General features: G+C 50.8%; 1 protein-coding gene across 1 annotated transcript in view; it reads left to right on the forward strand.

Moving 5' to 3' along the window:
* The window catches only part of dhrs12la (dehydrogenase/reductase 12-like a), a 40837-nt gene that overhangs the window by 23652 nt on the left and 4532 nt on the right, over positions 1-12653 (forward strand). Inside the window, exons 4-8 of the mRNA XM_072456481.1 lie at positions 1222-1317; positions 2916-2997; positions 3631-3692; positions 8252-8356; positions 10490-10580. Coding sequence (XP_072312582.1) covers positions 1222-1317; positions 2916-2997; positions 3631-3692; positions 8252-8356; positions 10490-10580 — 436 coding nt within the window. The remainder of the gene's footprint in view (positions 1-1221; positions 1318-2915; positions 2998-3630; positions 3693-8251; positions 8357-10489; positions 10581-12653) is intronic.

Raw genomic sequence — 12653 nt, forward strand, 5'->3', positions numbered from 1 at the left:
TGTGTTTTGTGTGTGTTGTGTGTTGTGTTGTGTGTGTGTGTTGTGTGTTGTGTGTGTGTGTCGTGTGTGTGTGTCGTGTGTGTTGTGTGTGTGTGTGTTGTGTGTTGTGTGTGTGTGTTGTGTGTGTTGTGTTGTGTGTTGTGTGTTGTGTGTTGTGTGTTGTGTGTTGTGTGTGTGTGTGTGTGTGTTGTGTGTGTTGTGTGGTGTGTTGTGTGTTGTGTGTTGTGTGTTGTGTGTTGTGTGTTGTGTGTTGTGTGTTGTGTGTGTGTGTGTTGTGTGTGGTGTGTGTTGTGTGTGTGTTGTGTTGTGTTGTGTGTGTGTGTTTTGTGTTGTGTGTGTCTGTGTGTGTTGTGTTGTGTGTGTGTGTTTTGTGTTGTGTGTTGTGTGTGTGTGTCGTGTGTGTCGTGTGTGTGTGTGTGTGTGTTGTGTGTTGTGTGTTGTGTGTGTGTGTTGTGTTGTGTTGTGTGTGTGTGTTTTGTGTTGTGTGTGTCTGTGTGTGTTGTGTTGTGTGTGTGTGTTTTGTGTTGTGTGTTGTGTGTGTGTGTCGTGTGTGTCGTGTGTGTGTGTGTGTGTTGTGTGTTGTGTGTTGTGTGTGTGTGTTGTGTGTTGTGTTGTGTGTGTGTGTCGTGTGTGTCGTGTGTGTGTGTGTCGTGTGTGTGTGTCGTGTGTGTGTGTGTGTCGTGTGTGTGTGTGTCGTGTGTGTGTGTGTTGTGTGTGTGTGTGTCGTGTGTGTCGTGTGTGTGTGTGTCGTGTGTGTGTGTCGTGTGTGTGTGTGTGTCGTGTGTGTGTGTGTTGTGTGTTGTGTGTGTGTGTGTGTGTGTGTGTGTGTCGTGTGTGTGTGTGTCGTGTGTGTGTGTGTTGTGTGTGTGTGTGTGTGTCGTGTGTGTCGTGTGTGTGTGTGTCGTGTGTGTGTTGTGTGTTGTGTGTGTGTCGTTTGTGTGTGTGTGTCGTGTGTGTGTGTGTTGTGTGTGTGTGTGTGTGTGTGTCGTGTGTGTGTGTGTCGTGTGTGTGTGTGTTGTGTGTGTGTGTGTGTGTCGTGTGTGTCGTGTGTGTGTGTGTCGTGTGTGTGTGTGTTGTGTGTTGTGTGTGTGTCGTGTGTGTGTGTGTTGTGTGTTGTGTGTGTGTGTGTCGTGTGTGTCGTGTGTGTGTGTGTCGTGTGTGTGTGTCGTGTGTGTGTGTGTGTCGTGTGTGTGTGTGTCGTGTGTGTGTTGTGTGTTGCAGGAGGTCTTTGTGCACGTCCTGGATCTCTCTGAGACAAAGAGAGTTTGGGAATTCGCTGAAAGCTTCAAGAGGAAAAACAAGACTCTAAATGTTCTGGTAAAATGTATAAAAAGAACTGAACAGACGACGACACATTGGGCGTGGCCAGGGTCAGACACATTGGGCGTGGCCAGGGTCAGACACATTGGGCGTGGCCAGGGTCAGACACATTGGGCGTGGCCAGGGTCAGACACATTGGGCGTGGCCAGGGTCAGACACATTGGGCGTGGCCAGGGTCAGACACATTGGGCGTGGCCAGGGTCAGACACATTGGGCGTGGCCAGGGTCAGACACATTGGGCGTGGCCAGGGTCAGACACATTGGGCGTGGCCAGGGTCAGACACATTGGGCGTGGCCAGGGTCAGACACATTGGGCGTGGCCAGGGTCAGACACATTGGGCGTGGCCAGGGTCAGACACATTGGGCGTGGCCAGGGTCAGACACATTGGGCGTGGCCAGGGTCAGACAATGATACATTTTGATTCCGCTGCTGAAGACGATGGTCATAAAAGTGTGAAGCATAAAAAGGAGATTTGAGAGATTTTGTCATTTTCCCACAGGAATAACACGGGATGTTTCTGTCATCGCTACGGCGACGCCGGACTAATTAGGACATTGGTCTGTTTGACGCCAAAATATAATTTTGGGAAAATGTTTTAACATTTTCATTAAAAAAAAAAAAGTCTGCTGTGTTGATATAAGAGCGTCTTTAGGGGGCGTGGCTATAAGAGCGTCTTTAGGGGGCGTGGCTATAAGAGCGTCTTTAGGGGGCGTGGCTATAAGAGCGTCTTTAGGGGGCGTGGCTATAAGAGCGTCTTTAGGGGGCGTGGCTATCGAGCCTCTTTCCATTTTTTCACCATAAACTGGTCCAAACTTGAAAGTTCAAACTGAATCATATTTGGTTCAAATCCGACTCGTTTTGATCAAATGGAGCAATTTTCGATTTTTCGAGGAGTTTGTAAAAGTCTAAAGTGTAAACATGTGACACTTCAGGGGCGTGGCCTGTTCCCCACTTCAGGGGCGTGGCCTGTTCCCCACTTCAGGGGCGTGGCCTGAAGTGGAGGTTTCTGTCATCACCAACATTTCTTCAAATTTTGAAAAACTAAATATTTGACTCTCCAAATAAAATGAAATTTGACTCTGAAAAGTTTCACTTCAAGAAGGACAAAGAGTTGAACAACTGAGTCCAATTTGACACAATTTGGACATTTGGGGACATTTCTGACATTCCAGCTGCAGAGACAGAGACAAGGACAGAGACAGGGACAGGGACAGAGACAGGGACAGGGACAGAGACAGGGACTGGGACAGAGACAGGGACAGAGACAGGGACTGGGACAGAGACAGGGACAGAGACAGGGACAGGGACAGGGACAGAGACAGGGACAGGGACAGAGACATAGACAGGGACAGAGACAGGGACTGGGACAGAGACAGGGACAGAGACAGGGACAGAGACAGGGACAGAGACAGGGACTGGGACAGAGACAAGGAGAGAGACAGGGACAGAGACAGGGACTGGGACAGAGACAGGGACTGGGACAGAGACAGGGACAGGGACAGAGACAGAGACAGACGTGAAAGTCGTTCTGGGTCAAACGTTCAAACACAAACTCAAAAATCACATTAAACTCGTTTCTGGTTCAAACGTTCAGATCAATAACGCCGGCGTCATCATGAGTCAGAGGGAGACGACCTCCGAGGGGCTCGAGAGGAGCTTCTCCACCAACGTCCTGGGTGAGTGTCCTGAACACCTCCACCTCAACACCTCCACCTCAACACCTGAACACCTCCACCTGAACACCTCCACCTCAACACCTGAACACCTCCACCTGAACACCTCAACACCTCCACCTCAACACCTCCACCTCAACACCTGAACACCTCCACCTCAACACCTCCACCTCAACACCTCCACCTCAACACCTGAACACCTCCACCTGAACACCTCAACACCTCCACCTGAACACCTCCACCTGAACACCTCAACACCTCCACCTCAACACCTCCACCTCAACACCTGAACACCTCCACCTGAACACCTCCACCTGAACACCTCCACCTGAACACCTCAACACCTCCACCTCAACACCTCCACCTCAACACCTGAACACCTCCACCTGAACACCTCCACCTCAACACCTCCACCTCAACACCTGAACATCTCCACTTGTCCTTAGACAGGGGTCCCAGAGCGCCCCTGTCCTTAGACAGGTGTCCCAGCCGGAGCCACATAAATTATAAATATTGAAGTCAAATGTACTTTACTTTTACTTTTAAGACACAAAAGGTTCTTATTGAAACGCAGCTCTAAGTTTCGTACAATTGTGAATGATACATTTGTGTTGTACTTCTCTCTTGCTCCACCAGGGGTCTACATCCTGACCAAGAGCCTCATTCCTCTGATAGAGAAGAGCCCAGACCCCCGAGTGGTGAGACTGACCTGACCTCCTGACCTCCATGACCTCCATGACCTCCTGACCTCCATGACCTCCATGACCTCCATGACCTCCTGATCTCCATGACCTCCATGACCTCTTGACCTCCATGACCTCACACAGATACCCAGAAAAATACACAGTTGTTATTATTTAGTATTGACCTTCTCGTTCCCGTTGGGTTTGAGTCCGATGCACGGTCTGTTCAAACGTCGCCCCCTATGGGTGGGTGAATGTAAAAGGCGTGTCAAAGCTCCAGGATCCCACAGCTTGGGGCCGGTTCCTGCTGTGGTCACTCAACGGGTCAGGAACTTGACTCAAACAGAAAATACTGTAAATCACACGTTTGAGAGCAGGAATCTGTACTTTCTACTGCGATGTAGGTGACCTCTGAGCATAGGTTCTTGTGTATGGTGACCTCTGAGCAAAGGTTCTCGTGCACGGTGACCTCTGAGCAAAGGTTCCCGTGCACGGTGACCTCTGAGCATAGGTTCTCGTGCACGGTGACCTCTGAGCTAAGGTTCTCGTGCACGGTGACCTCTGAGCTAAGGTTCTCGTGCACGGTGACCTCTGAGCTAAGGTGTTCGTGCACGGTGACCTCTGAGCTAAGGTTCTCGTGCATGGTGACCTCTGAGCAAAGATTCTCGTGCACGGTGACCTCTGAGCTAAGGTTCTCGTGCACGGTGACCTCTGAGCTAAGGTTCTCGTGCACGGTGACCTCTGAGCTAAGGTTTTCGTGCACGGTGACCTCTGAGCATAGGTTCTCATGCATAGTGACCTCTGAGCAAAGGTTCTCGTGCACGGTGACCTCTGAGCAAAGGTTCTCGTGCACGGTGACCTCTGAGCTAAGGTTCTCGTGCACGATGACCTCTGAGCTAAGGTTCTCGTGCACAGTGACCTCTGAGCTAAGGTTCTCGTGCACGGTGACCTCTGAGCTAAGGTTCTCGTGCACGGTGACCTCTGAGCAAAGGTTCTCGTGCACGGTGACCTCTGAGCATAGGTTCTTGTGTATGGTGACCTCTGAGCAAAGGTTCTCGTGCATGGTGACCTCTGAGCAAAGGTTCCCGTGCACGGTGACCTCTGAGCATAGGTTCTCGTGCACGGTGACCTCTGAGCTAAGGTTCTCGTGCATGGTGACCTCTGAGCAAAGATTCTCGTGCACGGTGACCTCTGAGCTAAGGTTCTCGTGCACGGTGACCTCTGAGCTAAGGTTCTCGTGCACGGTGACCTCTGAGCTAAGGTTCTCGTGCACGGTGACCTCTGAGCAAAGGTTTTCGTGCACGGTGACCTCTGAGCATAGGTTCTCATGCATAGTGACCTCTGAGCAAAGGTTCTCGTGCACGGTGACCTCTGAGCAAAGGTTCTCGTGCACGGTGACCTCTGAGCTAAGGTTCTCGTGCACGATGACCTCTGAGCTAAGGTTCTCGTGCACAGTGACCTCTGAGCTAAGGTTCTCGTGCACGGTGACCTCTGAGCTAAGGTTCTCGTGCACGGTGACCTCTGAGCAAAGGTTCTCGTGCACGGTGACCTCTGAGCATAGGTTCTCATGCATAGTGACCTCTGAGCAAAGGTTCTCGTGCACGGTGACCTCTGAGCTAAGGTTCTCGTGCACGGTGACCTCTGAGCAAAGGTTCTCATGCACGGTGATCTCTGAGCATAGGTTCTCGTGCACGGTGACCTCTGAGCTAAGGTTCTCGTGCACGGTGACCTCTGAGCTAAGGTTCTCGTGCACGGTGACCTCTGAGCATAGATTCTCATGCATGGTGACCTCTGAGCAAAGGTTCTCGTGCACGGTGACCTCTGAGCATAGGTTCTCATGCATGGTGACCTCTGAGCTAAGGTTCTCGTGCACGGTGACCTCTGAGCTAAGGTTCTCGTGCACGATGACCTCTGAGCTAAGGTTCTCGTGCACGGTGACCTCTGAGCTAAGGTTCTCGTGCACGGTGACCTCTGAGCTAAGGTTCTCGTGCACGGTGACCTCTGAGCATAGGTTCTCAAGCATGGTGACCTCTGAGCATAGGTTCTCAAGCATGGTGACCTCTGAGCTAAGGTTCTCGTGCACGATGACCTCTGAGCTAAGGTTCTCGTGCACGGTGACCTCTGAGCTAAGGTTCTCGTGCACGGTGACCTCTGAGCTAAGGTTCTCGTGCACGGTGACCTCTGAGCAAAGGTTTTCGTGCACGGTGACCTCTGAGCATAGGTTCTCATGCATAGTGACCTCTGAGCAAAGGTTCTCGTGCACGGTGACCTCTGAGCAAAGGTTCTCGTGCACGGTGACCTCTGAGCATAGGTTCTCGTGCACGGTGACCTCTGAGCATAGGTTCTCATGCATAGTGACCTCTGAGCAAAGGTTCTCGTGCACAGTGACCTCTGAGCATAGGTTCTCATGCATGGTGACCTCTGAGCTAAGGTTCTCGTGCATGGTGACCTCTGAGCTAAGGTTCTCGTGCACGGTGACCTCTGAGCTAAGGTTCTCGTGCACGATGACCTCTGAGCTAAGGTTCTCGTGCACAGTGACCTCTGAGCTAAGGTTCTTGTGCACGGTGACCTCTGAGCTAAGGTTCTCGTGCACGGTGACCTCTGAGCAAAGGTTCTCGTGCACGGTGACCTCTGAGCATAGGTTCTCATGCATAGTGACCTCTGAGCAAAGGTTCTCGTGCACGGTGACCTCTGAGCTAAGGTTCTCGTGCACGGTGACCTCTGAGCAAAGGTTCTCGTGCACGGTGACCTCTGAGCTAAGGTTCTCATGCACGGTGACCTCTGAGCTAAGGTTCTCGTGCACAGTGACCTCTGAGCATAGGTTCTCATGCATGGTGACCTCTGAGCTAAGGTTCTTGTGCACGGTGACCTCTGAGCTAAGGTTCTCGTGCACGGTGACCTCTGAGCTAAGGTTCTCGTGCACGATGACCTCTGAGCTAAGGTTCTCGTGCACAGTGACCTCTGAGCTAAGTTTCTTGTGCACGGTGACCTCTGAGCTAAGGTTCTCGTGCACGGTGACCTCTGAGCAAAGGTTCTCGTGCACGGTGACCTCTGAGCATAGGTTCTCATGCATAGTGACCTCTGAGCAAAGGTTCTCGTGCACGGTGACCTCTGAGCTAAGGTTCTCGTGCACGGTGACCTCTGAGCAAAGGTTCTCGTGCACGGTGATCTCTGAGCATAGGTTCTCGTGCACGGTGACCTCTGAGCTAAGGTTCTCATGCACGGTGACCTCTGAGCTAAGGTTCTCGTGCACGGTGACTTCTGAGCATAGATTCTCATGCATGGTGACCTCTGAGCAAAGGTTCTCGTGCACAGTGACCTCTGAGCATAGGTTCTCATGCATGGTGACCTCTGAGCTAAGGTTCTTGTGCACGGTGACCTCTGAGCTAAGGTTCTCGTGCATGGTGACCTCTGAGCTAAGGTCCTTGTGCACGGTGACCTCTGAGCATAGGTTCTCATGCATGGTGACCTCTGAGCATAGGTTCTCGTGCACGGTGACCTCTGAGCATAGGTTCTCGTGCACGGTGACCTCTGAGCATAGGTTCTCATGCATGGTGACCTCTGAGCATAGGTTCTCATGCATGGTGACCTCTGAGCAAAGGTTCTCGTGCACGGTGACCTCTGAGCATAGGTTCTCATGCATGGTGACCTCTGAGCATAGGTTCTCGTGCACGGTGAACTCTGAGCATAGGTTTCTCGTGCACGGTGACCTCTGAGCTAAAGTTCTCGTGCATGGTGACCTCTGAGCTAAGGTTCTCGTGCACGGTGACCTCTGAGCATATGTTCTCATGTATGGTGACCTCTGAGCAAAGGTTCTCGTGCACGGTGACCTCTGAGCATAGGTTCTCATGTATGGTGACCTCTGAGCATAGGTTCTTGTGCACGGTGACCTCTGAGCTAAGGTTCTTGTGCATGGTGACCTCTGAGCTAAGGTTCTCGTGCACGGTGACCTCTGAACATAGGTTCTCATGCATGGTGACCTCTGAGTATAGGTTCTCGTGCACGGTGACCTCTGAGCATAGGTTCTCGTGCACGGTGACCTCTGAGCATAGGTTCTCTTGCACGGTAACCTTTGAGCATAGGTTCTTGTGTATGGTGACCTCTGAGCACAGATTCTTGTGCATGTTGACCTCTGAGCAAAGGTTCTCGTGCATGGTGACCTCTGAGCATAGGTTCTCGTGCACGGTGACCTCTGAGCACAGATTCTTGTGCATGGTGACCTCTGAGCACAGGTTCTCGTGCACGGTGACCTCTGAGCACAGGTTCTTGTGTATGGTGACCTCTGAGCACATGTTCTCGTGCACGGTGACCTCTGAGCACAGATTCTTGTGCACGTTGACCTCTGAGCTAAGGTTCTCGTGCACGGTGACCTCTGAGCACAGATTCTTGTGCACGGTGACCTCTGAGCACAGATTCTTGTGCACGGTGACCTCTGAGCACAGATTCTTGTGCACGGTGACCTCTGAGCACAGATTCTTGTGCATGGTGACCTCTGAGCACAGATTCTTGTGCATGGTGACCTCTGAGCACAGGTTCTCGTGCACGGTGACCTCTGAGGCCTGTGTCTGTTCCAGATCGTGGTGACCTCTGGAGCGATGCTGGTGCAGAAGCTGAGGATTGGGAACCTCCAGTCAGACAGAGGGCGCTATGACGGCCCCATGGTCTACGCCCAACACAAGGTCAAACGCTTTCAATGTCCAGAACATCGTTAGGGGTGGAGAACACATAAGGGTCAGATGATCTAGTCCAGGACACATGAGGGTCAGATGATCTAGTCCAGGACACATAAGGGTCAGATGATCTAGTCCAGGACACATAAGGGTCAGATGATCTAGTCCAGGACACATGAGGGTCAGATGATCTAGTCCAGGACACATGAGGGTCAGATGATCTAGTCCAGGACACATAAGGGTCAGATGATCTAGTCCAGGACACATAAGGGTCAGATGATCTAGTCCAGGACACATAAGGGTCAGATGATCTAGTCCAGGACACATAAGGGTCAGATGATCTAGTCCAGGACACATGAGGGTCAGATGATCTAGTCCAGGACACATAAGGGTCAGATGATCTAGTCCAGGACACATAAGGGTCAGATGATCTAGTCCAGGACACATAAGGGTCAGATGATCTAGTTCAGGACACATGAGGGTCAGATGATCTAGTCCAGGACACATAAGGGTCAGATGATCTAGTCCAGGACACATAAGGGTCAGATGATCTAGTCCAGGACACATAAGGGTCAGATGATCTAGTCCAGGACACATAAGGGTCAGATGATCTAGTCCAGGACACATAAGGGTCAGATGATCTAGTCCAGGACACATAAGGGTCAGATGATCTAGTCAAGGACACATGAGGGTCAGATGATCTAGTCCAGGACACATAAGGGTCAGATGATCTAGTCCAGGACACATAAGGGTCAGATGATCTAGTCCAGGACACATAAGGGTCAGATGATCTAGTTCAGGACACATGAGGGTCAGATGATCTAGTCCAGGACACATAAGGGTCAGATGATCTAGTCCAGGACACATAAGGGTCAGATGATCTAGTCCAGGACACATAAGGGTCAGATGATCTAGTCCAGGACACATAAGGGTCAGATGATCTAGTTCAGGACACATGAGGGTCAGATGATCTAGTCCAGGACACATAAGGGTCAGATGATCTAGTCCAGGACACATAAGGGTCAGATGATCTAGTCCAGGACACATAAGGGTCAGATGATCTAGTCCAGGACACATAAGGGTCAGATGATCTAGTCCAGGACACATAAGGGTCAGATGATCTAGTCCAGGACACATAAGGGTCAGATGATCTAGTCCAGGACACATGAGGGTCAGATGATCTAGTCCAGGACACATAAGGGTCAGATGATCTAGTCCAGGACACATAAGGGTCAGATGATCTAGTCCAGGACACATAAGGGTCAGATGATCTAGTCCAGGACACATAAGGGTCAGATGATCTAGTCCAGGACACATAAGGGTCAGATGATCTAGTTCAGGACACATGAGGGTCAGATGATCTAGTCCAGGACACATAAGGGTCAGATGATCTAGTCCAGGACACATAAGGGTCAGATGATCTAGTCCAGGACACATAAGGGTCAGATGATCTAGTCCAGGACACATAAGGGTCAGATGATCTAGTCCAGGACACATAAGGGTCAGATGATCTAGTCCAGGACACATAAGGGTCAGATGATCTAGTCCAGGACACATGAGGGTCAGATGATCTAGTCCAGGACACATAAGGGTCAGATGATCTAGTCCAGGACACATAAGGGTCAGATGATCTAGTCCAGGACACATAAGGGTCAGATGATCTAGTTCAGGACACATGAGGGTCAGATGATCTAGTCCAGGACACATAAGGGTCAGATGATCTAGTCCAGGACACATAAGGGTCAGATGATCTCCAGGTTCTTGGTTTTAGTTTAAAGATCGAACATTGAATCTGAAACAAAAACTCTGAGTGGTCACTGAGTGGTCACTGCTTGTGATATTTAACATGTACAATAGTGTGTCCAGCACAGACCGAGGCTGAGGGACGGAGTGAGGGTCAGACTGAGGGTCAGACTGAGGGTCAGACTGAGGGTCAGGGTGGGGGTCAGGGTGGGGGTCAGTGTGAGGGTCAGTGTGAGGGTCAGGGTGGGGGTCAGAGTGAGGGTCAGAGTGAGGGTCAGGGTGGGGGTCAGAGTGAGGGTCAGGGTGGGGGTCAGAGTGAAGGTCAGGGTGGGGGTCAGGGTGGGGGTCAGGGACTGAACATGCTGCTTTGTGTCTGACCCGTTGCTGTGGTGTTTTCAGAGGCAGCAGGTGGTTCTGACAGAACAATGGGCCAAAGCTCATCCCACCGTCCACTTCTCTGTGATGCACCCGGGATGGGTCGACACGCCGAGTAATGCACCACCTAATGACCTACACCTAATGACCTACACCTAATGACCTACACCTATGACCTACACCTATGAACTACACCTATGAACTACACCTATGACCTACTCCTAATGACCTACACCTATGACCTACACCTATGAACTACACCTATGACCTACTCCTAATGACCTACACCTAACCACCTACACCTAACCACCTACACCTAATGACCTACACCTGACCACCTACACCTAACCACCTACACCTAATGACCTACACCTAATGACCTACACCTAACCACCTACACCTAATGACCTACACCTGAGGACCTACACCTAACCACCTACACCTAATGACCTACACCTAACCACCTACACCTAATGACCTACACCTGACCACCTACACCTAATGACCTACACCTGACCACCTACACCTAACCACCTACACCTAATGACCTACACCTGACCACCTACACCTAATGACCTACACCTGACCACCTACACCTAACCACCGACACCTAATGACCTACACCTACCCACCTACACCTAATGACCTACACCTAATGACCTACACCTAACCACCTACACCTAATGACCTACACCTAACCACCTACACCTAATGACCTACACCTGACCACCTACACCTAATGACCTACACCTGACCACCTACACCTAATGACCCACACCTGACCACCTACACCTAACCACCTACACCTAATGACCTACACCTGACCACCTACACCTAACCACCTACACCTAATGACCTACACCTGACCACCTACACCTAATGACCTACACCTAACCACCTACACCTAATGACCTACACCTAACCACCTACACCTAATGACCTACACCTGACCACCTACACCTAATGACCTACACCTGACCACCTACACCTAATGACCCACACCTGACCACCTACACCTAACCACCTACACCTAATGACCTACACCTGACCACCTACACCTAACCACCTACACCTAATGACCTACACCTGACCACCTACACCTAATGACCTACACCTAACCACCTACACCTAATGACCTACACCTGACCACCTACACCTAACGACCTACACCTAACCACCTACACCTAATGACCTACACCTAATGACCTACACCTGAGGACCTACACCTAACCACCTACACCTAATGACCTACACCTAACCACCTACACCTAATGACCTACACCTAATGACCTACACCTATGACCTACACCTATGAACTACACCTATGAACTACACCTATGACCTACTCCTAATGACCTACACCTATGACCTACACCTATGAACTACACCTATGACCTACTCCTAATGACCTACACCTAACCACCTACACCTAACCACCTACACCTAATGACCTACACCTGAGCACCTACACCTAACCACCTACACCTAATGACCTACACCTAATGACCTACACCTAACCACCTACACCTAATGACCTACACCTGAGGACCTACACCTAACCACCTACACCTAATGACCTACACCTAACCACCTACACCTAATGACCTACACCTGACCACCTACACCTAATGACCTACACCTGACCACCTACACCTAACCACCTACACCTAATGACCTACACCTGACCACCTACACCTAATGACCTACACCTGACCACCTACACCTAACCACCGACACCTAATGACCTACACCTACCCACCTACACCTAATGACCTACACCTAATGACCTACACCTAACCACCTACACCTAATGACCTACACCTAACCACCTACACCTAATGACCTACACCTGACCACCTACACCTAATGACCTACACCTGACCACCTACACCTAACCACCTACACCTAATGACCTACACCTGACCACCTACACCTAATGACCTACACCTGACCACCTACACCTAACCACCGACACCTAATGACCTACACCTACCCACCTACACCTAATGACCTACACCTAATGACCTACACCTAACCACCTACACCTAATGACCTACACCTAACCACCTACACCTAATGACCTACACCTGACCACCTACACCTAATGACCTACACCTGACCACCTACACCTAATGACCCACACCTGACCACCTACACCTAACCACCTACACCTAATGACCTACACCTG

Source organism: Eucyclogobius newberryi, unplaced genomic scaffold, assembly GCF_026437365.1.
Source record: "Eucyclogobius newberryi isolate DKJ021-1_F unplaced genomic scaffold, fEucNew1.0.hap1 SCAF_10, whole genome shotgun sequence".
NCBI classification, from domain to species: Eukaryota; Metazoa; Chordata; class Actinopteri; order Gobiiformes; family Gobiidae; genus Eucyclogobius; species Eucyclogobius newberryi.